This window comes from Neodiprion pinetum, chromosome 1 (genome assembly GCF_021155775.2).
Source record: "Neodiprion pinetum isolate iyNeoPine1 chromosome 1, iyNeoPine1.2, whole genome shotgun sequence".
In the NCBI taxonomy this organism is placed as follows: Eukaryota; Metazoa; Arthropoda; class Insecta; order Hymenoptera; family Diprionidae; genus Neodiprion; species Neodiprion pinetum.
In genome coordinates this window covers 21,075,330-21,102,067 of record NC_060232.1, presented here as the reverse complement: position 1 = coordinate 21,102,067, position 26,738 = coordinate 21,075,330, and the positions used below count along the sequence as shown (strand labels likewise).

The 26,738-nt window shown below is 39.8% G+C and overlaps 1 protein-coding gene across 7 annotated transcripts in view; it reads left to right on the top strand.

Moving 5' to 3' along the window:
* The window catches only part of LOC124212079 (SET and MYND domain-containing protein 4), an 86,280-nt gene that overhangs the window by 20,231 nt on the left and 39,311 nt on the right, over positions 1 to 26,738 (top strand). For 5 of the 7 annotated variants that reach the window (XM_046611854.2, XM_046611838.1, XM_046611822.1 and 2 more), the window contains exons 3-6: positions 83 to 785; positions 4,987 to 5,273; positions 17,608 to 17,891; positions 21,800 to 22,277. In XM_046611854.2, the coding sequence (XP_046467810.1) occupies positions 83 to 785; positions 4,987 to 5,273; positions 17,608 to 17,891; positions 21,800 to 22,277 (1,752 nt within the window). Of the gene's footprint in view, positions 1 to 82; positions 786 to 4,986; positions 5,274 to 17,607; positions 17,892 to 21,799; positions 22,292 to 26,738 lie in introns of those variants that run through there. The other 2 variants (XM_046611873.1, XM_046611863.1) reach the window with 2 other exon arrangements.

The window sequence follows — 26,738 nt, the reverse complement described above, 5'->3', positions numbered from 1 at the left end:
TTCAGTCACCAAAATTTTGACATTTACCGCATAACATACTCATGTATTCGTATTGAGAAAAACTTGTTTTTAAAATACTTAGGGAACCAACGATTTGTATCTGGTGAAGATATTGAAGCTATTGAGAGCTATACTAAGAGCTTAGCCTACGCAGATAGCCCTGAGCTAATGGCTTATGCCTATGCAAACCGCTCAGCCGCCTTGTACAGAAAACAATTGTACGAAGAGTGTCTAATAGATATTAACGCAGCATTGTCTTTGGACTACCCAGCGAGTAAGAAAAAAAAATTACAAGAAAGAGGCCAAAATGCTATGTCAGCAGTCATGAAACGAACGAGCAAATCAAATGGCAAATTACATGGTATGAACAGGATAGAAAATAATCACAGCTCGGACACCGAACCTAAAGAGAAGTGTGCATCTGACAGCAGTGTGGAAAATGATGTATGCGAAAAATTCACGTTAATCCCAGACATGGGATTTGAGATGGCTGCTTTAGAACGATCTTTGACTGAAAGTAATATCACGTGTGACGTAAAAAACTGCTCCATAAACAGTCTGGATTGCAAAACCTCAAGAGATATAGAAATACCCGAATATCTTGCGAATGAAGGCCTGCCGCAACTTGCATATGGTCCAAGTAAAGAGGCTCCATCGGCTAGTGACGGAGTACAAATTACGTATTCTGAAAAATTTGGAAGACACCTGATTGCTACTAAAGCGTTCAAGCCAGGGGATGTTATTGCAGCAGAGAAACCATTTGCTTCGGTTATATATGCAGAAAGGTGAGGGAATAAATGAGTATGAGTGATTCAAGGTCTCCTTTGACGGCATTATTTTTCAAAATCACATACTAATGTTACGTGGGGGTGAGAGTGTACTGAGCGGTGGTAGTTAATGATTAATTAATAATCAAAGATCCTCCCACGTAACGACAATGAATAAAAATTAAAACTAAGAAACACTTACCTCTCGATAAGCCGGTAATGTGGGTACGTTGTTGCCTAGTCCTATACAAGTCTGTGAGAATTGTTTAAATGGTTGAGGCTAATTTGTAATGAAATGGGATAGGTTATCGTTCAAAATACATGGTTGAATATGATTTTGATTGTTAGAAGATAACGTATATTCTGCAAACGATTACTATGAAATGAATGAATGGTATAAAAGAAAAACCAAAAAAGGTATAATCATAAAATGTCTGAATTTAAACATAGATAACGTCGACGGACGAATTCATATTATAATGCAGAGAAGCTGTAGAACTAATTGAATTCAACCGTTTACGCTTCTTTCAAAACGTAGGGTTCTTTTAATAATATATGAATAATATATAACTAAACATAATGCTTGCTAAAAACATCTGTCCTGAACGACTATTATTTCTACTTCTGGTCGGTTATTATTATATGGTATCTCTCTTTTTAGATTACATGTAACTTATGTTAATAGTCCAATCCTGCGCTACGGATCAGTCGATCCGCAGAATTACATGCGTTACTTAGCTCCGATTGGAGCCGGCAAAAATATGATTTGGGGGCCGAGCTGTAGACAGGAGAGTGTCTCTCTGAATAGCCAAGGTTATTATCTACAGCTAGGTCACTTGTTTTTGTTTAATACGACGTTATGCAAAATTTGGAATGATGTTTTAGAAGACTACTCGAATTAACTTATCTTTAAATTAGTCCAAGAAACGGGTAGAAAAAAGGGCAGTTTTATGTCACGGCGTGCAGAAGGGATGAGACCTGCGGATTCTGGTAACGATTATAGCCCACATGAACGCCTACTACTTTCCAACCAAAGATTTGACTTTCTAAATTTTTGACACGCGTTTAAAGTTTTGAAAAACAGGTTTTCTACTAGGATCTCCTAAACTATTAATTGTATCTGATGACAGCAGCAATGATAGTCAAATAGAATTTAAGGACGAGATCAAAGATGATTTAAGTGACGAGAGCGATGATGAACCAGAGGTGCCAATAAAAAGAACTCGAGCGAACAGCGTAGAATACGTAGACTTGTAAATATTGATTGTAAAGAATTGTATGTTTAAGAAAACATTGTTAATATTTCACGTTCAAAGAGCTGCAGTTGCAATAAATTACAACGGTAATTAGCCAATGATGTGCGAGGGCGACCTCCTGGTGCCCAAATCTACACGGTCAGCGTTAATTCGCGCTCTTCGACGGTGTTCCGACGATTCTCAATTTCGTCGTTTACACGTGTAAGATGTTGACAAAAAGTATCTTAAGATAATTCTCACGCATTAATCCATACATCTTAACAGAGAATCATTTTAATTTGGTGGTTCCAAAGTTAGTGGGTTATCCTAATTATTGATGATAAGTTTAAATTAAAAAGAGAGATATTTTTAGGCTGAGCGCTGCTGATGCTAATTCAGCAGTCTCTTGTCTCAGTTCTTGGTACCAGTTATAAGAAACAAAGTTGAACCTTAGACTAGGGATCGTTGCTGGTCTCTACGTGACTTTTGCCAGGAGGGGTGGAACTCGTCAGTTTAGGCAATACGATATTTTAATGTTATGTATGGCTGTAGCTTTCGTTACAGCGTTGAAAGGGAATTTTGAAAAACACTTCACGTATTGAGAGTCCTAGTTATATTCTGATTTCGAAAAAGGTATGCCCGAGCAATACGCCAGACGTAACACTAAGAAGAACAATAATGGCTTTCAATTATAAAATTTTGGTACCAAACCAAAGTCAAGTGTGAAAATATATACCTTAATGGAGTGTTGCTATCAGAGTACAGCAGTAGTTAACCTGTTGGCGTATTTTTGTCGTAACTAGAGTACTAGTAAAGTAATGTGAAGTAATAGGAACGAGGCGTCATCACTTTGACATCAATGGACATCTGCAGTATAATGTTGCAATTAAAGAGTATTTCACTAGTAAAGATCACAAGTGATTTTCCATAAAGCCAAACTTGAATAATTTCAACATGAATACTTTTAATTTTTGTCCGATTATAGTGGTTAAATGCTTGTATTCTACATGGAAAAATTTATCGTTACATTTACTACTTTGCGGGTTGTTGCTTAGGTTGGTGACATTATTACCATTTTTGTATTTTTAAATTTTCCCCATGCAAATGAAACTGTCGATCTAGGAACTGTAACAGCAAACAGCGCCAGTTCCTCATTTTGCCAGAGATTGTAATTAATCCAACAACAATTTCTTCCACATATATCTGTTATTTATGCAATTGTATGATAAGCTATCAGAACTCAACTTAACCTACTAGTCATCATTTTTTTTGTATTTTTTTTACACAAGTCCTAATTGCAACAACACATTCTAAATTTTGTAGGATTGTTTAAGGTTTTCATGTCCAAGAAGTGAATTTTCGTATGACCATTTCAAAATCATATATTAAAAATAATGAAAATATAACCATAAATTTCAGCACGTTCTACCTTTGAAAATATTTTTATCATTACATCATATACATCAATATTAGGTACTCGGATAGAATTTTTAAGAAAGATATCTGTATCTTGTTTTTTTTTTTTTTCTGAAGCTAACTTCTAACTCATTAAATCAGGCAGCTTCCTATGAAAGCCCCGTAGGAAGCTGACACAATTAGTAGCCGAACTGAATCCGGAAATTATTGTAAACTCTTGATGCATCGGCTGCTCACGATACATTCAAATGTGAAACTTGAAATCATAATCTGAAATCGAAAATACAGAGTGTTTCCGAGTAAACGCCGCAGTAAATTGAGTTGCCTACCACTGAGGGGGGGGGTATTCCGATAGGTGAATAAAAAATTATCAACTTTTTTTTTTCTTTCATATTTTGAAAGTACAAATTTAAGACCAAAATTCAAAATAATAACGGAGTCACATCATATGGAAGAGAGCGCGGCGTGAACCGCGTGACATCTGCAATCGTATAGCGATCTTCACAAAACAGGTTCTAACGCCTTCACTCACAAGGAACATCCGCGAAGTGTCCGCCTCCGATTTTGATAAAACTTCGTAGTAATGTTAAGTACGCTAAAATAAAAGATCCGTATTTTTTCATATCGGCTGAAATTAATTTTAAGGGGGTGAACTACCCCCCCTAATGCTATTTTTGACAATTCCTAATCTATTGCATAATAGGACCTAATTTACCGACCTACCAAGTTTTATCAAAATCAGAGGCGGACACTTCGCGGATCTTCCTTGAGAACCCTATGTACATACTGTGACGTTTACTAAAAAACACCCTATACGGATATTACGTCTTGATAGAACAAGAATCTTTTTTACAGTCGTAGAGTACATGAAAAAAATATCAGGCAAATTAAAAATAATGATGCTTTAAGAGTATTTGGTTTGACGTAGAATGAATTCTATAGAACCACTGCACGAAATAACCTGGTGAACTAATTTATGATGCACACATTTTATTCAAATTTAGCACACTTCCAATCATACTTATAGCGGATAAATAATAGTGTATCGTGTTACAAATATGGAAAGTGGGCGGTTCCGAGGAGTGTGAAGTTTGCAGCGCAAGTCGCAAAGGCGAGTACAGCATTTGCATGAATGCGAGTGTGAAGTTGACGGTACGAGCAGAAGGGAATTGCTATAATTTCACAAGTGTTGTGTGGATGCAGCATGAGCCAAGGCGAGCGCTGTAATCAAACTAGTCAGATATCGTCGCGCCGCACATGTTGCACACGTTTTTTTTCAGCACCTGTGAAGGAAAGTTTGGTTTGTGAAGCAATGAAGGTACTCTGGCGCTCAATGATACAATGCCTCGAATTGAGATATTTGAAATTGCGCATTGGCGAAAGAAGATTGTGTGTAAAATCGAGCACTTTAGTTGTGCGCATGCACCAATGGCATTTTACCGTACTTTTTGAGAATGCGGCATTTCACGCACGCTACATAGGTTTCACAAAGCGAACTTTCCTAGCAGATGTTGGAAAACGAAACTTACGATTTTCTTGTTATACTATATATTAAAAAATTTGTTTAGGTACTATACGCATTGTAATCATTGCCTCTCTAAATGCTACAATTTGATTGCTTGCCCAAACTGTCCAATGGCTTTGTACTGTTCGAATCATTGTCAAAAATTGGCTTGGGCTGCAGCACATCAAATCGAATGTCGGATCATATCTCTTCTGCCGAATTTACTAAATGTTGACGAAGATAAAATACGAATGCTGACAAAAATTATGCGATTACTGATCATGGTTACGCAAAATGGTATGCTGATTGACGAGCTGAGGAAGGACACGGAAGTAGCAGAATCCAATTCAGGTATTTGAATTCCAGCTGCATTGAATATAAAACTCCCAAGCCTTATCAATAGATTATTGACAGTAGAAACAAATTAAACTTCAATCTATAGGTTTTCATAATATAACAAAAGAAAGTCATTTATAGATTAGAGTCAGAAAAAATTTCAATAGAAATAAGGTTCTTTTTTTTAAGAGCATATTTTCTCATAGCTCAGGCAATCGGCTATGATTTATAATAATTATTAGAATTTTCATCTGTGTTTTGTTATGTTATCAGCTTTTTATAAATTTCAAATTCTAAAATCCAATTGGGTATTTCAAAAATATTTTTTCAGTGGAAGCTAACATTATTATTTCGTGTTCAAAACATCAGAAATATTTCGAATGTTTTGAATGGGCTTGATTCGTTCGATGCAGTATCATCACACCTGCCGATGCACAGTCGCCGCTACTACCGTCCGTGAACACCTTTATTTGAGTGCGTGCGTAGTCTCATCCGTATTGCTTGAGGACGCGATACCTTCACTGCGAAGAAATTTTCTCGACGTGAAATTACCGAGCAAATTAAGAATTTTTTTTTTGACCATGACTGGACGAATTCTAATTTTTCAAGCTGCGCAATACTCAGAATAACGTGTAACATGTTTTTAAAAAACATCTGAGTGCTGTACCAGTACCCCGTACCTCACTAAGAACACAAGATTTGGATAGGCCATAACACTGTCTTGAATACAGATCTGACAACGATCTCGAGTTTCAGATGGTATAGGAGGCCCTCGTTTTGAGGCCAAATTGGTAGTCTGATTGCCGCGTGTGCAGGTGTGTGGTATTTTATATTCATGTACTTTGTTGATCCACAATCTGAATTTGGAATTGACGACCGCTATCCTATGCAAAATATGAGTTTCAAAGCGATCGAGTAAATTGTAAACTAGATCGTTGCTAACGATCTTCCCAAAAACTGTACAATAATTTTTACCAAGGTATGGGGGCTGAATGAATACATGTAATTGGCTCAACAAAATTTACTTTTCAATAATTACTCAATCATTGGTCAACTGTCGGTATTATTGTTTACCTCAGACTGGAACCGTGGTTAACGGCTTATTGACGGATACTCAAAATAAGGTTATGAACGTTTGTTTTCTATACAACCCTACCTATCAGCGCTTTCGACGGCCACAGTATGAACGACAAAACATGCTCTCAAAATGAGGGCATCCTCCACCACCTTTCGTTTCCAAACCTATCTACAAGAGCGTAGACCATATTTTCACTTTTCATCATTCGAGTGCCTCTCTATCAGGTCCCTAATACAAAGTTTGAGACATTGTCCAGTGTCCTTCTTAGTGACACCAGCCTCCACGCGGATCGGTCACTCTGCCGATCGTAAAAATGTTTATAGTAAATTCTTTTTTTTTTTTATATGTTATTCAATCTTGAAATCAATTTGTAAATTTGGTAAAAGTCGGTGAAGCCCATTATTTTATAAAATAAGTGAATGAGTGAAACAGTGATCAAGTGTCGTGAGTGAAAAAGTACGACGACCGTCGTTTTATGCCGATTGATGTTAATTATCACTGACATCTATATTACGGGCTCTTGTGATTGCACAATACAGATTCTTTGAGCTACGTGTAGATACAGAATTAAACCAACGATGATGCGATATTCTGCAATCGTTACGAATTTGCAAAACAGCCCAAATAACAATCAGAAACATTTGCGTCACGCATAAATGGCTAGCAAAAATATGTCCAGGAGAAGGTTGTTCGTTCGCCATGAACCTGACAAATCAATGCAAACCGTAGCTAGTAGAAGAATAGATATGATGCCTTAAATCAGACGGTATGTTACGTATCTTGATTCTCATTAGATTACATTTATTCAGTGTTTCATTGCAAAATAAAATACTCGACTATGCTACAGAACGCAATTAAAAATAGTAGCTTTTATTGCAAGAGTAAACCAAATAAATATACTGTAAAATGCTTTAAGTAATAAGAAACCTTATAGAATCTTTTAAATCGTTTGAAATAAAATCTCTCGAAATCGTTCAAATCAATTGAAATTTTCTGATATTATGTAAACTAGTGAAATATTTTAAAATAAGTATGTTGATTTGTTGTAAGATCAATTTGTAAATGCTGACATAATTCAGAGTGATATTAAGTCTTTTAAAATCTATGAAGTCAATTCAATCACTTGATATTTTGTAAAATCTGATCAAATCGTTTGATACCTGGTGAGATATACTATCTATCAGATTATTCAAATAACGTACGCTACAATTCATATATCACTGACCAATCATTTGAAACCTTGCACACTGGCCTGTATCTTTATGAAACAACTTTTGCTGCAGTTCCAACCATGATCTGCATGTGCTGATATAATATTACATGTAATTCCTTGCTATTGCGATATGTTGACCAATTGTAATTATTTAAATCAATCTATTGTTTACTCTAATACTAATGGTTCCAATGCAATGTCGAATATTTTACAATTATACGACATGTGTTTCATCAATTATTAGTGAACTATTACATATATTTACCACTCAAAAACAATGCTGGAAATGAATTTCATGTTAGTTTGATCGCAGTCTTGGATTATATACTACGAACTCGTTACGAGAAATCACTAACATGCAGGGTGCAACTTGAAAACGGCTATTTATGACAAATAACACTGAAAACTCCAAGGCTGTATATGATGATATCTACTTCAGAAAAATTCAAAAGAAATAATATACACAACTTGAACCAGTGAAAATACACAAAATATGAACTGGAATCACCGCCAACTATACGTATGGGTTAACATATAAAACAAGGAGTCACTTACCTGACGCATAAGATGAGAAAACGGCATTATCAATGGAGATGAAATTACTACTTCCAGCTGCGAATAAAACAACAATGTAATCTACAATGTCTGTTGGCAGAAAAATTGGAAAAAGACGTTACAAGCAAAACTGGGCAAATATTACGTTGAACCAACGTTAGCAAAACAGTTTTCTCTAAAGCGTATTATATTATATTACGTTGTACAAATGAATAAACGCATAGCAAATAAATCTTAATTTCATTTACTAGCCTTCTGTCAGCTCAGACAGAAAAAATTTATCATCTAATGAAAAAGATGTATACATCCCCAAACCATTTGAAAAAAAGAGAATCAATCTCTATTTGATTGTATAAAAATAATATGAATTTAAAAAAAACTTAACGTCGTTAACACAAAAGCTGACGTTACATTACGTTAATTACTTTCTCATATCTGTAATTATATTCTGTCCAATTTTCGTAGTGATTAGTGTAAATTTCTAATCCACTAGCAACGTGATCGTAAATCGATGAGGTTCATAAACATCTGATGAATAATCTAACGTCAGTCACAGTTGACATATGCTCCTTTTGATTTATTTATCAGAACGCATCGTACACCCAAAATCGAACTATAATTTCTCGGACACATCATGTACTTTCCACTTTCGAGTTGTTAGAAAAAAAGATCAGCAGTATTGTTATTTCAACAGGTACAATAGTTGTGGTTTACTGACAGTCAGTTGATTGGTTACTTCAGTGCAGCAGTATCATTGCCGCATACTTACAAAAAGTGAAGGAATCCAAGCAAAAATATCTTGAAAGTTAAAAACATTCGCCAAGTTACCGAAACCTTATTACAATAAGAATACAAGAACAACTTAGGTATTGCCAGTTTCTGTCATGAGATTAGGAAAAAACCCCAAGCCCTAGGATCTCTCATGAGTTATTTTTCTTTCACTTTTTGCATACCATTTGTTAACAATTTATACATCAAAATTCATATTGTGGAGGCCTCGGGGCTTTAGCGCCCGCTGTCTTTTCTTAGATCTGGCTCTGCGTGTACGGGACAAGGGCTTGTCCTAAGGCTTGTCCTTATTCTCGAGACATTGCAATCCTGTAATAAGCTGGGCTTTTGCCACCTGTGAATCCTTTTTTCGGCGACCTGACTAAGAAAAAAGCATGGTTCCGGCATCAAGCGCACATTTTGTATTGCGACAATATTGCGGCGGATGTATTCTCCAATAGTTAAAAAGAGTTTTCATAGTTAGCTTCATCACGCGAATGATTATTCCAACCACGATAGATTAATTTGGAAATAAAGTGTCTGATTTGTGATGGTTTATTCACCTTTTTATGTAATCGGATTCTACCTGAGTTTTTGAATCAATAAATTTGCTATTATCTATTGGCTTGCTTGAGCTTTTCCTTCCACTCCGTGAGGATTTTTATGCCTCAGCAAGTCTTTGTTTGTTTATCAAATAATATATCAAATTTGTATTGTATTGTATTCTATGTTAGACGGAGGTAATCGAGCGCTCAGTCTTGCTGGACCATTATGCTTAGGCCCGTTGGGGCACCCTAGTATGTAGGAACCGACGTGAGGCCGGCCAGTTTGGCAATTGAAGCAGCCTGCTCACCTCTATTTCCGCAATTTTTTCCTCGCCGGTGTAGCTAGCTCCAAGGGCCTGCTTTCGCAGTCCCTCGAGCCCACCACACCGGGTGATGAGGTGGAGGGGAGTCTCCTGCTCTTCCCCTCATCTCGGGCACAGGGACTCCGTTCTGACCCCCAAGTGTACGAGGTGCGTACCCGTGCACCAGTGACCAGTAATGAGACCCATCGCGGTTCTCAGCTCGGTCCTCTTTAGATTGATGAGCGTGGCTGCTAGTGTGTGCGATGCCCCTTGGAATAGGGCCCTCGTATGAACCATGCCCGATGCTCTACTCCAGAGTTCCGTGAAGCAGGTCTCTGTCGATTGCTTAGATAGGCATTTTACATGCCCCGGTGATAGGCCAGCAAGGCAGCCCTCGTCGCTTGTTCGGCGTGAGGCTCCCTCTCTCTGGCTAGATTGTGTGCCAGCTCGTTGCCTTAGATGCCACTGTGCCCAGGCACCCATATACCTAAAGCTTATGCGGTTATTCTTTGCCAGCCGTGATAGAAGACTGATGCAGTCCCAAGTCAGCATTGATCTTACGACGTCTGCGTCCAGCGCATCCCGGTACGCAGGGTTAATCTCGACTCAAAGATCTCGATGTGTCCCATCATGAGGTTGCACTGCCTAGTGAAGAGTACCAGCTTGGTTTTTCTAGGATTGATCCTCAGTCCCTGAGATGTGCATCAGTTCTGAACAAAGTCAAGTGTGTTCTGCACCTTGCTTGTCATAGAAGGATGGTGGGCGCCTGTGAGGATTAAGGCCACGTCGGCGATATATCCCACCGCTGTCACCATCATCTTGTCGAGCCCCGTAAGTAGTCCGTCCATGACCGTGGTCCAAAGCAGGGGGTAGAGTACGCCCCCCTGTGGGCAATCCCTGCCGACTTTGGTCCTGACCTCGGTACCTCCATGATTGGTGGTGACAGTCCTAGTCTATAGCTTCTGCCTGATCCAGTCGACTAGCATAGCACTTATGCTGAACTTCGTGGCAGCCTCACAAATTGCATCGAAGGAGGTGTTGTCGAACGCCCCTTCAATGTCCATAATGTCCATTCTTGTTTCTGGGATGAATACTACCCTGACCCCCATACAGCTCATGGGTATGTAGCGTATTCCTAGGCACGTTCTAAAGATTTTGTTCAGCCTGGTGATCACGGCTTCGCCACCTTCTCGAAGGAGGGCTGGGAAGATCCCATCCGCCCCCGGACTTTTAAACCTGTCAAAGGTGTGGATGGCCCACCTGATCTTGGCCGTCATGATGATCTCTCCCAACGATTTCCAGTTCCACAGTCCCTGAACTGGCGGGCCCGACCCCGAGAAGTGGACCTCAAGCATATGCTTGATCGATGGGTCTGACGAGAAGACTCTGCGGAGCTTCGCCACTAGTGGTAGGGCCTCGGTCTCGCTACAGAACCCTTTCCAGGCCTCTGTCTTTGATCTTTCGATCAGTTTCTTGCATGTACTCTTTCTGGGCAGCCTTATACGCCACCCAGTCCGTGTCCTTGTTTGTCTTAAGGGCCTGGTTTAGGAGTTCTCGGAAGCTCGACCTAAATTTACCCAGCTCTCTGTTCCACTAGGGGACCTCGGACCTATTTACCTTGGGCTTTGCGGGACACGCTGCCTCAAACGCCTGGATTATGGAGGATTGCAGGTGTATTACCTTGCTCTCCACCAAGCTAGCACTGCTCAAATGGCCGCAGGATCCCTGGAGCCTCGAACCCAGTTCCTCTTTATAGGAGTGCCAGTCTGTTGCCTTGGGATTCCTGCGCATCCCGTCGAATCCAACTCGGATTTCGCCGCGAGGGAGAACGTGATGCACCTGTGGTCTGAGAGTGTGTCTTCTTCTTGCACCCGCTAGTCTCTGATGAGTTCCAGAAGCATGGGGCTGCAGAGTGTAAGGTCGATCACTTCTTGTCTGTGTGAAGTGATGAAGGTTGGTCTTGAGCCCTTGTTCAGTATGTCGAGCTCGACTGATGATAGGTACTCCAGCAGAGGTGTACCCCTCTGACTAGTGTCAGAGCTGCCTCAGACCGTGTAATATGAGTTCGCATCGCAGCCCACAACGAGGTGCAGCCCCTTGTCGGTGCAGTACCTGACTAACTTTTAAGTTCTTTCGTGGGAGGTGGTTCCACGGAGTCGTAGGGAAGTTAGGCCGAGCACACGACTATGTCGATGGTTTCACCCTTCTCCCGTTTTGCTTGATCAAGGCTGCTGCCAGGTCTCTACTGCAGAATAGGCTCAGCCTTAGTTCCTGATGCCTGCCATTAATGAAGACCGCCGCCGGGTCCAGCAGCGCCTTTCTCGCACACTAGCATGCCGATTTTTCTATCTAGTCCTCAAACAAGTCCCTCGTTAATCCATGGTTCTTGAATGACTGATATGTCTGTTTGCTCCACGGCCAGGCTTCGGGTATGGATAGCCAAGGCCGCTTTGCAGTGTTGCAAGTTGATCTGCGAAAACTTGATCTTCCACGCGGTCATCGGGCCGTGGGATGTCAGCTTCGCTATTTCGGGGGATGAGGGAATCCCGTTACCGAGTCCCCCCCTCCTTGTCCACAGGGTCGCCAGATGGCTGGTGCCCTTGTAGCAGCTCCGCCGGTGTGGAGGTCGCACCTGGCAATGTCCTTTGCGAACCTGCCTGCACGCTCTTCCGCCAGGCTCTACTGATTGTAAGCTCGTGAGCTTTAGGGGGACAACCCCTGGGCCTCGCGGCACAGCCACCTCCGCCTCCTCCACCTCCTCTTGTGGCATCCCTAGTGCCTCGGATCGCGGACCTCTCACCCCTTGTTCTCGAACCCGAGGGATCCACGTCTTTCGTCGAGGCAGCGGCGCGTGACGGCCTCGTTGCCCTTCGCAGCGCTGGTGCCCTTTCCCGCGGCGCTTTCCCGACCTCGCTGCCTGGCGGGCGGTCGTCCGGTCTCGTCTCCGTCATAGGGCGGCTTTTCTTGAAAGAGATACGCCCCAAGCCGAAATGCCCCCCCCCCCCCCCCTTCCGTGCACTTCTCTCGATTTGGCGTCTACGCCCAACACCAGATGGACGGACTTGAGTCAGTCCATCCTGTCCCAGACCCTCCAAGGATGGGTCGGGAGACCGGCGTTCAGGCGCTTCAGCCTCCTCATGATGGTCTCCGTTTCCACTGGTATACTAGGGATGAAGACCATCATTCTTGTGAGCCTGGGCAGTTGCTCCCTTCCAGAATACCGAGGGAAGCTTTCGCCCGAAGCGTCAAGGTCGGAGCCGTCTGACGCAGTCAGGTGAGCACCCCCTCGTCTGAGCATGTGACCCACAGGACGCCCTGGTCATGCCGGCACTGTTCAAAGCGCGGAACCTCCTTCCAGCGCTCGCACCACCAGGTCACCCTGCTTGGAATCTAGAGTGACCCCGGAGTAGCCCGAGGAGGTAATAACCACCCTCCGGCCCCCGCTGGCCGCCACCACATAACTCCTGGGTCTGAGCTCTTCTCGGTCCCTTTTGGGGGCCCAGTAGACTTCTGGAGGCGTGCCGTCCGAGGGCCTGGATCTTTTTAGACCCGTTCCCTCCGATGGCGCCTGGTTATCTTCTTGTTGCACCTCGGTATCAAGCTGCCCAAAAGATGGGCCGCCCGTCCTGGGGTGTGCGGGTATGGAAAAGGAGGGTCTCCCGCAGTGGTCGTCTCAAAGGAGGTCCCAAAGGCTAGCCTGGCCTTCCTAGCCCTCCTCCTTAACGCCCTACTGCGGCGGGCCCTACCGGCTGTTGCTGTTGCTGGAGGAGCGGCGGTCCCAGGCTGTGCCGATCCCTCCAACCCCCCAGCCCCAGCGGTCGTCATGACCGACAGAACGCTACGTGTCAAAGAGATTAAAGTCTCTTCGTCCGCCCGCATCCCACTGGTTCCGTTGTTCGTTGTTGTCATCGGCAAGTTAGTCTCCGTGGAGACCCCCTCGTTGGGCGTTGTCCTTAAATCTGGGTTTTTGTTTTGGTCTAACTCCATCGGTGTCTCACGAGTGAGCAGGAAAGGACGGTCCGCCGCCATAGCAGGCTCTGTGGGAATGAGGCTAATGCAATGAGGAGGCGGGGGGGCACCCGGTACCCCAAGAGCATCGTTCGCGACACTTGTAACCAGAGTACCATCTAGCCCTCGGCGCGACAGCTTACACCTTGGCTTGGGAAATTGGTCCGTGGCCGGGGTTTTAGTTTCCTTGGGCGGGTTTTCATGCCAACCAGCATCCCGGTTCCGGGCACGGGCGTGCGGAGTCTTCCCTGGCCGTCTTCCCATCCACCACCCGGAGACGCGGCTCGGTTGGCGCTCAACCTGTACCCCTTTGCCCCATGAGGGGTGCGGGGACCGAGAATATATCAAATAATAAATCTTTTCTTCAGAGGAAAGGTATATTAATTAATTGTTCTGAAGTCGGTCGTATTTTTTGTTTAAATAATTTTACATTTCTCAGGTTCCGATCACTTCTCTGTTGTCAGTAAAATGTATCATGGGAAATTAAAATAAAAAAAAGAAGCTTACACTCTTCTATGATAGATAGTTGGTCAAATATTTGGGGATAACAATTGCATCCTTACTGCCACAAGAACGTAAACCCGTCCCATTAATTTTTTTGACTGACTATTATGAATTATCAAAAAGATGATGATAAATTCCGCGTTTTCAAGTCACTTGAAACATTTCTGAAAATATCACAGAAATGATATTCATATTCGTGCAATACTTTCATGAATATTCCTAATGCTTACCGCATAAGTGATTTCATGAAGCTGGAGATCGAAAAAAAAATAGGTTTTTTGTTTTTTTTGAGCCAGTCTAATATATACTATATATATGTTAGATACTCGAAGATTCATCAACGTCATACAACCGGTGATCAAAATGTAACAATGACACAATATGGTGATGCGACATATATACTATGTATGTCAGTATATATACTACATATACACTATGTACTGTGACGTGGATTTTTCCCGCTCTTCGGTCACTCGGAGAAAATGACCGAGAACTTACCTCGTGCACAATAAATCGGCGTCCGCGATGTACCCTGGACCTAAAACAATATCGCGAAATTTGTTGGGCGCCTGGCGTGATTAACACGCCTCGAAATCGGTAATGCGAAATACCGTGACCATATACTCGATAGCTCAGTACCGAGGAGAGGGGAGGGGTAATTTCTGGGTAGAGAGAAATGCAACACAAGTAAGCCAACGCGTGATGTGGCCAAATCACTATAAAATTCCAATAATATATTTCTCGTCAGCGATATTACAAAAAAAAAATAAAAATAAAAATAATACTACGACTGCGCAAGTCGTCCTTCGCGATTCCAAATACAAAGGTTTAAATTTAATCCAAAAGAAATAAGAAAGGGAGAAACAAACCAAATAATAAAAAAAAAAGGTGAATAAATCTAGGAGACCTCTACGGCCGACGTGCGCTAGTCGCCGTCTTAATAATACCCTAACTCGCAAAAACCAAAAACAAAATCGGACTCGATGCGCTGCCCGCGATCGTCCTCGACTACGACGCTACTCGTCACTTAATTATAAACCGCTAAACAAAAACGTGATCTAGATCATACTCGACGCGCTAATCGCAATCGTGATTACATCTAGCTGATATCTTATTTCTACGGACGCTAGTCGCCACCTTACTGATGCACAAAAATTCGTAAACTAAATCAAAAAGACGTCATTCGACGCGCTAATCGCGACCAAATTAATAACTCTAGGAAGCTTTTCTGATCGTGCGAGTGTGTAGCGTATTATGACGCATCCGAGCTCCAGTCGTAGTCCCTATTTCCCCAAAGTTCACAACCCTTCCCGCTAAATCAAGCATTTACGCACGGTAACACGCGACCCCCCCCCCCCCCGAGAGGTGACCCTTTCTACGTACGCAGACTCGACGAGACCCCGTGCAGCGGAATTTGGCTACACTCAATTTCGAACCGAAATTGTTCCCCACTCGAAACCGTGACTCTACGCGAGACTTTACAGGGATCCACTTGACTCTACGCGTTATCGCGAAAACTCAGGCTACGGTCATCAACAAGGAGATCGGCAAACGAATTTCGAGTACTACTCTAACTCCACAAGGGCTAGGCCAACCGGGTGCCGGTGCGCCGATCTACTTGCACTCGAAATGCGTTCGCAAAGAATTAATAGCGCTTACCGCTTCGCAACCACACCAAGAACTCGCCAACTCCGGTTTCGGCCATGGCACACACACTTCTAAGAGGTTTTTTTTTTCTTTCTAAATTTCTATTCTACTCGACTGTCGCGAAATGTCGCCAGGACTCAAGTGACAAGTCCTGCAAATCGGAGCCGCAATTCGAACATGCCCCGAACATAGGCGCCATCCATAGTCAAAATTTTCCCGATCGAATTGGGGTTCTCGTTACGCAATTCTTACAATCTAGCGTATCGCTATCGTTGAATTCCGCTGTCGCGGGGTGTTGATTGGCTGGCCAGTCTCGGGTACCCCGTAGCTTGGCAGTGGCGTGGTGACGACTTCGCGAGGGTACCTGTCGTCAGTTGGGCGACGGAGGGGGGGGGGGCTACGGCTCGCCGGCCACCAACGGGAATCTCGTCCGCCTTGGATTCCCTCGCGGCAGAGCTCTCCGTTGACGCTCTCTCCGTAGCCTCGTGCGAGGCCCTCCTTTCGTCGCGATCCGCCGCGATTGCCATCCAGTAACGTCGTTCGGATTTGCTGCCGATCCCCTGTCTGAAGCCGCATTCACTCGCCACCCAAAAAAAAAATAAACAAAAATCCTGAAAAGTCTTATTCGCTAAACCGGCGATGGTCCCCTCTTAGAGTCTCGGATGCGTGACTGTTGTCCTGGCGCTCTTTTTTCGAAATGAGCCGCGGTCTGCTCCGCGTGCTCCCTAAGTTTATGGTCCGTCTAGAGTTCGGGGAGCCGTGTGGAACGCGCAGTAAAAATGCCACGTTACAGTACATATACTATACATATACTATGTATATCCGTGACATATATGTATAATATGCGTGCAGAATGTAACTCGTTCGATTTTTAGAATCGCGATATCTCAGAAATGATAATTCTTAGGAAAAAAAATATAGACACCATTTTTTTGAATAATTTTATGATCTACAATTTTGGTCTGAGCTATTTTTTTGATAAAATTAACCGTTAACGAGAAAAATCGAAAAAACCGAAAATTTAGACCTTTGACTTTGAATAACTTTTTTAGCACACATGGTATCGATGGCGACTTTTTTCTTTTTCTTTATAATAGTAAATCCAAGGTCTCTACCAAAATTCAGCTCTGTCGGAATTATTGTTTTTCGAAATGTCTGAATTGACCGGACTAAAATGACGGAAAGTGGCATCGAAGTTACCAATTTTTGATCACATAGTAAAAGACACGCTGCTATCGTAAAGTTGTGGACATCGAGGCGATTCGTGAAGCTGCAGGCTGGACGTCAAAATTAAGCGTGTTTGCTCGTTTTTATAACCAACCTGTGATTGAAAAGGCTAGCGTAGTTAGGTCTATTATCAATTCAGTTTATTAAGTGTACACTAAAAGACAAAATATGTCTTAAATGTTTGCTAAAAAACAGGTGTTAAAAAATTGTTTCAATTGTAGAGCCTACGGTGTAATCATATACGGTATAATTAAGCTCGTATCAAATACAAATTGTATTAAACTTTGAACATCTACCTATTGATCTAGAGGACAAGACCACGCAACATAATTGTACAATCAATCGAACTTACCCTGAAGTTCACATTCTCATCAGCATTTGTTGAAGTACAGAGAAAGTATTGTTCGCCTTGTTTGTTGGCCATGTTCAATATAGTATCAGATTGGTGGAATTGGTCTCATTAACTGACATTAAAAAAATTTATCTTTTTTTGAATGCATAGATAGCAGGACAGCTGGTTTCACAGACGATGGAAAGTTGGATAGCTTCAATAGCCGGTCGGCACTCAGTCTTGCGACGAACATGACATCAAGGCCGTTAATTGGAATAAGCGCCTTTGCTTGCATTTCTTCTTTGGCGGTTTTGTTACTTGCTGTAGAAACTGATTTTTTCAAAAAAAAATTCTCACTTGCAGAATTAAAAGACGTCTCAATGTATGCAGACATCCCATTCTGCGGTGCAATTATGCTAAGGGCCTGTGTTATCATGTCTTCAAACTGTTTCTCGGTGAGTATATTTTTTTCGAGTACTTATTAAATTTAAGGAGGTTGGCTGCTGGAACATAGATTAAACATCATGAGAAATGCTAGGAATTTATTACATAAGTTATTTTTTTATAACCTTTGTTGACAACTATTATGAGAGTTTGAACTTCGTTGCTGATATTTCTACCCTACACTCAGAAAGATTTTTTACTATTTTTGTAAAAACCTATCAAGTTATACATTGTTTTTCTTAATATGTCAAATTACTGTCATTACTACAAATCTGGTGTTCCAAAAACACGTCGCTGTTCGGTCTCGGTGTCCCTAGTTCATTAAAGCTGTTAAAGGGGTTCCCATGGTGATTCATACCTACGAGTGATATTCGCCCACTAAATTCTTGAAAATTGAGAAATGATTCGTTGATTCATTAAATGGGATTGGTACCTTGGTCACAGTTGTACGTGAAGTAGTCGTAGGTAGCCACAAACGAGATTGAAGGTACAGTAAAATGTTAACGAAATAGGCTCAAAATCAGAGCAGTTACTATGCGAATGCATGACATTGGCACAATAAACATGGCCGTCGTTCGCGTCGAGTGCAATCACATGGGAATCACGTTTTGAGGATACAATGTTTTTATTAATTTTATTTAATTGAGTACTATTTGTCCCTCAACAATATCATAGCACGAATAGTTAAATCGTAATCCCAAGCTGTAAATTAGTTTAAACGATTCCAATTGAGGAACTGAAAATCACTCATAGATGAATACATTTGTAAGTGAATACCCCACTGCAGAGCCCCTTCCAAAATGCCTTAGATACATTTTCTTACTGTCTGGAAATATTTAGTTCCCCGCCTACATTATTACGTTAACATATTTTTGATAGGAATAAAGCTACAAATTGTCAACTCATAAGAAATAAACGATTGAAGAATGTTTTCATTGGGCTGTGTAGGGTATGATACGGATTTTTATTATTTATGGATATGGATGAATACAATTGACGGCCTCTGGGACTTGGTAAGGGTTGGTCTATGTTAAATCACGATCCCCACTGTCAGTATTTTGTATTATAGTTACCACCATCCTCACCTCCGCGTCCACCTTCGACAGTGGTAGCCTATCGCTGTGAAAAAATGTCCCATCGTTTCATTCTTCCATCCTAATGCTGCATTACGGTGATCACTTGTAGAAAATCTGATTACTGTTTTTCGATTTCCTGTTGTTCGTTTGATAATTATAGCAATCCCTTCATGAGTAATTTCGTTTGGATGCTAGATATTATAGATAGTACTTTGGTACTTTTGAGTAACTTTATTTTATCGGAATAGTTAGATTCGGAGATCGGCATAATGTCTATTTTTATGTTATAGCTGTGTAAAAATACTTTGAATTTTTGGTTCTATTGGAGTAAGCCATTCATTTTCCAGATTACAAACTTTATTTTTCTAAACATTATGACATCTTTGCGACTCTATCAGCATATTCAGTATATTGTCCGTTGTCTACATTTGTTTATGGCGTTATACCTTCTAATATGATGTTAGTTTGCGTCTATACCGATGTGCCAGCTTCTTGTTTGTTGTCTATTGATTGGGTGTATTGGAAATAATTCTTGACCAGTTGGTTTGAAAGTGCTGAATTACGATTCTCCACAGGCTCATTTATTTTTAGACTTACTTTTTTATGGATAGTACGGAAAATAGTTTCTGTTGTAGTTATTTGCCAATATAGTACAGCCAATGCAATTCGTTGGATGGTTGTCTCCATAGTTAAAGCATTTCAGTTTTTTACAGCCTTGGACAACCACTACTTACGCATCCAGGAGATTCAAAAAAGCAGATTTTATTGCATATTTGTACGATAAATTGTAACGCATATGTTGCGGGATGCACTTTTTTTCGTGCAAACGTTCGAACCTTGATGATACATTTCCTTGTTGTTTTTCGCTCCTATTGATCAAGGGGGAGTAGTAATGATTTGTTATTGTTATTTTTAAGGATGTTATTATTGCGTAAGCATGTTTACTATTGTCTCATTTTCTGGTCATGTTCTTCTTTTCATGCCTGTGTAAGTTCGTTTGTATCTATTGCAACGTACACGTTTCTGAACATTATTTTCAAGTTGTTGTATCGTTTCCTTTTAGACCAGTCACAGGGCGAAAAAATTAACCGAAAGTGTAAAAAACTGTTGGTCGAGATTTTATTGTTTCTAACGCTTCATTGAATACCATTAACAAGACTTTACATTTTCCCCTTTCGCCGAGATTCGCTCCGAACTCTGCGATGGCTAAATGGAACAAGCCATTAGTTTTACATATATCTCGTTTTCTGAGCTTATGGGGTAAAAATGGTTCAATACAAAATTGAAGGTGGTGAAAATTCTCTAGAAACCAGGTCCTATCTAACCTTTACTGTCATAGCAATAGATGCGGAAAGTTGGCCAATTTTTGACAAGCACAAAAGACATGGATTGTACTTACGAAATTCCACGTTTGATTTATGCTAGAAAATCTAAATCAATATTAGCGTGGAAGCACAATCTGATAAAAGTGTTTTATTATTTGCTCTGATTCTCTAAAATTAAATTCATTCCATTATTGATAGAACTATTGTCCGGTACATTTTCATATTCATTAAGCTGCATTTCAAAGATTCATTCGGCATATTTTTTCCGATCTGGAGTCTAAGTTTTGTATACAAAAACACAATGACCCCTCTTGCCCGCGTATGTTGGACTCGCAGTGCCACCTGACTTAAACGGGCACGTTCCGATACGAAAGCCACTCTTTTCTCTTCTTGTATCTCCTCCGTTATTTCTATTAGTTTTTGAATTATTAATGTTGTTTCAACCGACGTCGGTCTCCCTTACGCTTGTTGTTGTTTTATGCTTTTACTTATACTTTTTTACTTTCGGTGTGGAAATGGCAGATGAAATGCAGTATATTGTATGTGAGTAGAATTAAAATGAAAGTGACACCTTTCAAGTTAAGGAGAACAGGTTGAAGACTCAAAAAGAATCTAGTATTCGCCAAAAAAATAGTAAATTGGATCAGTTTCGAGAAATGAAATCACTTACTGTACATGTTAAGTGTTAGGAATCATAGACTAATGGAAAAGATAACCGTGCCACTGTTAAAGCGAATACAGGTGAGGGTTTAGTTACTTATGTATTTTAGATGGGGTCTCTAGTTTTTCTTATAAAAATGACCGACGTTTCAAGATATAACAAAAATTTTTTATGTTATCCTCTAGAGAACATGGTAAACAGATTCACTCTCCACCGCTTCATCTCTCTAACATCTTCTTCATATTGATATCAATACCCCGTGACGGTATAAACGATACGATTTAACTGAATCGGGGACAATAGGCGTACCCCCCGCCCCCACCCAGGGCAGTTCTTGGATCTGTCGACGTTGACTTTGTCTATAAAATCGTAGCGGTTGACCACCCGTATTCCGCGGTGGACTGAATTCTATTGGGGCACATAATCCGCGCCATGATATAGTGAAGTAGTGAAGGGTATTGTTACGACAGTAATTACATTGTAGTCTGAAGTTGACATTTCTATTTCACAGCTGAACATCTTGGTAATGATCACTTGTTTGTCATTCGAAAATAATGCAAATAGGAGCAAACTTTAATCAGTGACTTCCGAAGTTACAGTGGTGAATATCAGAAGCAATAGCCAACCTCCTCAATAAACTCTAGTAAATTAAGAGTACTCTATGTGGAATAAAACATTCCGAGTTAATACTAACTAAATTCCATAGAAAAAGTACTTTTATTTTTATATCCACTTTCCCACAAAGCCACATACCGCATACTTCCATTTTCCGAACTCCTGTGAAAGATTCTGCAATAAAAGCTTGAAAAATAAATCAATTAATGACTCACATAGCTAATGAACATATTTTCTCTTAGATCCAGCAAGACCCAGGAATCAAATCTGGCTCGGGTCTTTATGTGCTTCACAGCCTACAAAATCATTCTTGCGCACCAAATACATTTAGACACTTCGAGGGCTTGTCTATGATAACCAGAGCATTAGAACCTATTGCCGTTGGTGAACAAATTTTTACTTGCTACGGCACTGCTCACGGCTGCATGCCACGAAATGAGAGAAAAAAAAGGATCATGGAAGAATACTTTTTTGAATGTGAATGCCCAGCATGTTACAATGATTGGCCAACATACAAAGAAATTTTAGAGAATCACATTGGATCAATAACCAAGAACAAGGATTTGGTTCAAAAACTGAAGCCGTTTAAGAAGAAACTATTGAAAAATAAGTATGACATTCATGCGGTGAAAAGTATTATAGAAATATTACACGAAGAAACGACAAAGCCGTGCGAAGAAATGATCCACGCAGTTCAGTTTTTGAAAAGCTACTACTTAGGTAAATTGAAGTGAATTTTTTCTTGTTTACGTGGCGTGATAGATAATTGATTTTGGTGTTCAATATGATCCTGCTTCAATGCGAATATAAGTAGATAATTCCCCGCAATGAGTAACAATCAGGTCTCAGGTATTTTCCCTAAAGTGCCCATTAATCGTCCACGAACATTGATTAATTATTTCCAGTCAATCGTGATGTAAATCACTAACGAAGAAGAATAAAACTTCATGGGTGTAGATGGTCAAAAACGATTCATTTTTGCAGGTAACATTTCGGTAAATGCAATTTTTCATATTTTAGGGGAAACTATTATAACTAAAAAATCATAAAGTTGTCAAATTTTAACAAGTTATCACAGTAATCTACGTTAACTCAAGGTTAAACAATACAATCGAAGAAAAGACCGAAGTGAACTAGAGGTTATGTCGCTACGTGGTTTTAAATTATACATACTATTCAAAACATTAAAAATTATAAAAAAAACTTAAAGATAATTTCGTCATTCATTGTTTATCTACTTCTACTAATTGTATGATATGACTTCGTACGTATAACTTAAAACCACGCGGTGACATAACCTCTAACTCACTTCGGTCTTTCCTTCGATTGTAAATTGTTATAAAATTGTTTATATTATATTGTTTTACCTTGAGTTAATGTAGATTGCTATCATAACTGGGTAAAATTTGACAACTATATGATTTGCTAGTTATATTTTAGTTTCTCCTCAAATATTAAAAATTGCATTGCTACAATTTTTTTATAGGCTCTGATGATTGTCGACCTCATGCATTTACCGAAACGTTAGCGGCAGGAATAAATCGTTTTTGACCGTCTACATTCACAAAGTTTTCTTTCTCTTCATTGTATCTACAGTCAAGAAAAGTTACACGTAAATTACTTTTACTTACGTTTTGTCAAATGATTTACACACCGTTATTCTAATTAATCACGACACTTAGAATTCAACAATTAGGTTTGTACATCTCTAATTAAGATTCGAGATGTTTTGGTAGCACTTGTAATTTTTACAGGAGTTAGGATATGTGGAAACACACCTAGAATTTTATGAATTTCAATCATAAGACTTTTTTCTCTTGAAAACAAAAAACAAACCTGTTCTTATTCGAACTTTACATAATTGCGATTTATTTAGAAGTTTTTATATACCAAAAAAAAAAAAAAATTTGAACCCCTACAGGACCTTGGGATTTTTTTCTACTTTTCAGTTTGAAGATCTAGACTTAGCTGTCAATATCATGGAATTAGATGGTGGAAAAAATAACACTACTTTCGAGGCGATGTATCGGCTTCCGGTCCTGTAGAAGTTAAAAATAAAATGAAATTTGTTTTGTAAATCAACCATTGAAAAATTGCTTTCGAAGTTACAAATTTCTATCCTGAAAGGGTGACTGTTGTTTGCTCACAGAAAAAAATATCTGTGTTGTATTAATATAAGGGTATTATGATCTATTGAAAAATAGCATATAGCTTGGATTCACATCACCAGTAGTTCAACTTAATCCTTGTAATTTACATAACTAGTTCGATACTTTGCAAACTAATATAAGTCTTCATGGATTATCATATTTTAATAATAATCTGGCTGATAATAATTAATTTTCTTGAGACCTGATTAAATCTTCACACGTGGAACTGTCTATTTATAACTTTAACATGCTTTATATGTAGGTACATAATATAGTTGCTTCGCAGAGTTCATATAGAGTGATACGCTTTTCGGCACGGGTGATGGCTTAACTGACAATTTTTAATATGTGTTCCATCTGAAATTGTTAATACTCTTAGTATTTGGATTCATTTCAGCCAAGCCGTAAGACTCCCCGATCGTGTAACAAGTTTGACATGATATATTCAATTTACATGAGAAAAATACATCATGCAGTATGTTATTAGGTATAGACGTATTTTCATAACTGCGATGCTTGAAAAATATTTTGAATTTTCGTAGAATTTTGAAAATTCAACAAAGTGTTATGAAATTTTATAGGAATTCCATGGAGCTCCTAAAATGCATAAATTTTTGAAACCCCAAGAAATTTTCAGGTCCTAAGTTCGTTGTTAAAGTTAATGAACTACAGGACTAACGTAATAGGAGTATTCACATACAAAATATAATTCAAGATTTAACAGGTCGCTAGGCTAGGATCCACAGTGCAGTAGCGCTTCACCATTCAGAGCATGAGGGGCTCCCTTTCACAACATAGATACGACAAAAAAAATTTTTTGGCTTGAGGGTCAGACCGTGTTTATCATCTGTTTTTGGGGTCGCTGAAACCGAATTTGAAATTCATTTCATCCCATCATGTCAGGTTTTTGACATAACCTTTAACGCCCGAAATGCATCGAGCATTACAATACTTGTATATTATCCATATTCTCTCAAATCAGTCGACTAACAAACGACAACTGGACCGATGTTGGCCGATTCCTTCCAGTCGTCATCCCGCGTCCATGATAATAGCCTTCCTCTAGTCAGAACCAACGCCTTAGATATGAAGTAGATTAAATCGCGGTAAAACTGATCAAAAAGCATATAGGCCAACGTAGCAATTAGGATTAAAATAAGGGAGAGTGAGAAAGCTGGAAACATAAAAAGAATCTTGACTGTAGATATAGCCAAATCGGCGGAAATAAGTTGGGAAAAAGAAAAGCTATAGCATACTCCGCGCTCGAGTTGGTGTGCTGACAAAGAGGGGGAAACCGCCAAATCTGTATAAGTATAAACAAGTACCGGCACGACGGTCGGCACTCTCTTTCCGCGCTCTCCTTCGGAAGCGCTAAATCCGTCGAACCAAGCAATCAGCTGAGGCTAGCTCTTTAGCTGATTTGGTTTCACATTCAATCTTGTTATCGAAAACTTGATTTAACTAATTTAATTCTTTTATTCCCGTTAGAGATTCTCATTCTTTCCTAATGCTTCTCTCGTTAATATCAATTAGAAATATACTAACTACTTAGTATTGGATTATCACTTGTAATTTATAACTACATTTACTTTTATAATCTATCAAGATTTATTATTTCGGTAATTGGCGCCGATATGAGGCCACATTTATTTATTTTTGTTTCCTTATATAAATATTTTTTTATTATCTAGTATGTCATTATTTCTTCAATTTGCTTTCGCATTTCTTTCTTTTTTATTATTTCTGTACTGATACAGCCATAGTGTTGGTAATAAAAATAACCTGTCCTTATAGTCTTCCATAACAACGAGACTAATCATTTAGATCACCGCGATACAGGATCATTTATGCCCTGACGTTCAGCGCTGCTATTATAGTACCACTAACGCTCCCAGGGGATCTGCCATCAATCACTCATATACGCATGCACGGCTGCACGCTATGTAGTGCCACGGTATAAGAATATGAGGTGGTCCGACTGCCCTATAATCCCTGTGTTGAGTTCTGTGATTATTATGTCTTAGTACGACGGAAATCCGCCAGGGACCTCATGCGTCGGTGAGGATGAGGTTAACAATAATGGCGGCGATCTAGCAGACAGTATTCACGAAAGTTTGACGTTTGCATGTGGAAAATCAAATCTGCTGCTGAAGATTACATGAATACATTAATATTTAACAAAATAAAATAATTGTATGATGAATGTATGTGACTATAGCGATAATATATTATAGTGAAAATGAAATGCATGATGAATCGAAAGACCAAGGATTAAATAAAATTCCATCGATAGGCTTCCTTGATAAAGAGAAAACGGTAATCACATTGAATCAATCATGCAAAGGATGCACAATAATAAATGTGTGGGGTAATAATAAAATAGTTACGCATTATGTATAATATTATTATTATCATATTAAAATACATTTCAAAAATTTAACGTTTCTTGTTATGTACAGTATAGTTTGGCTTGCTTCTTTTTTACCCCACTAGTCTTTACCATTTCCCGACTTTTTGTATTAGTTGCTTGATGCATTCGCATAACTGTATAGTAATGTAGACAGTACGCAATGACTTCTTCCTTATGCAAATCACATGGAAACGAGAACTTAACAATTTATTAGAGCATCATCAACTATCACCTGATATAAATTAGGTACGCCATAGTTGAAGTGCTTTTCGCAAATAAAATGATTGAATTTAAGATCGACGCTAATTTGTTTCACAGCACTGGATCACTTTTGAAATATAGGAGACTCTTTCGACAGCTCCTAGACATCCGCTTCGACAATCGGGCAAACAACAATTCACCATTTTCTTACCTTTTGAGTAAACGACAGAAACCCAAACGTTGATCCCGAATTGCCTGTCAACTTTCGTTATTATTACCACACATATTTATTATTGTGCATCCTTTGCATGATTGATTCAGTGTGATTACCGTTTTCTTTTTATCAAGAAAGCGTACCGATGGAATTTTATTCAATCTTTGGTCTTTCGATTCATCATGCATTTCATTTTCACTAATATA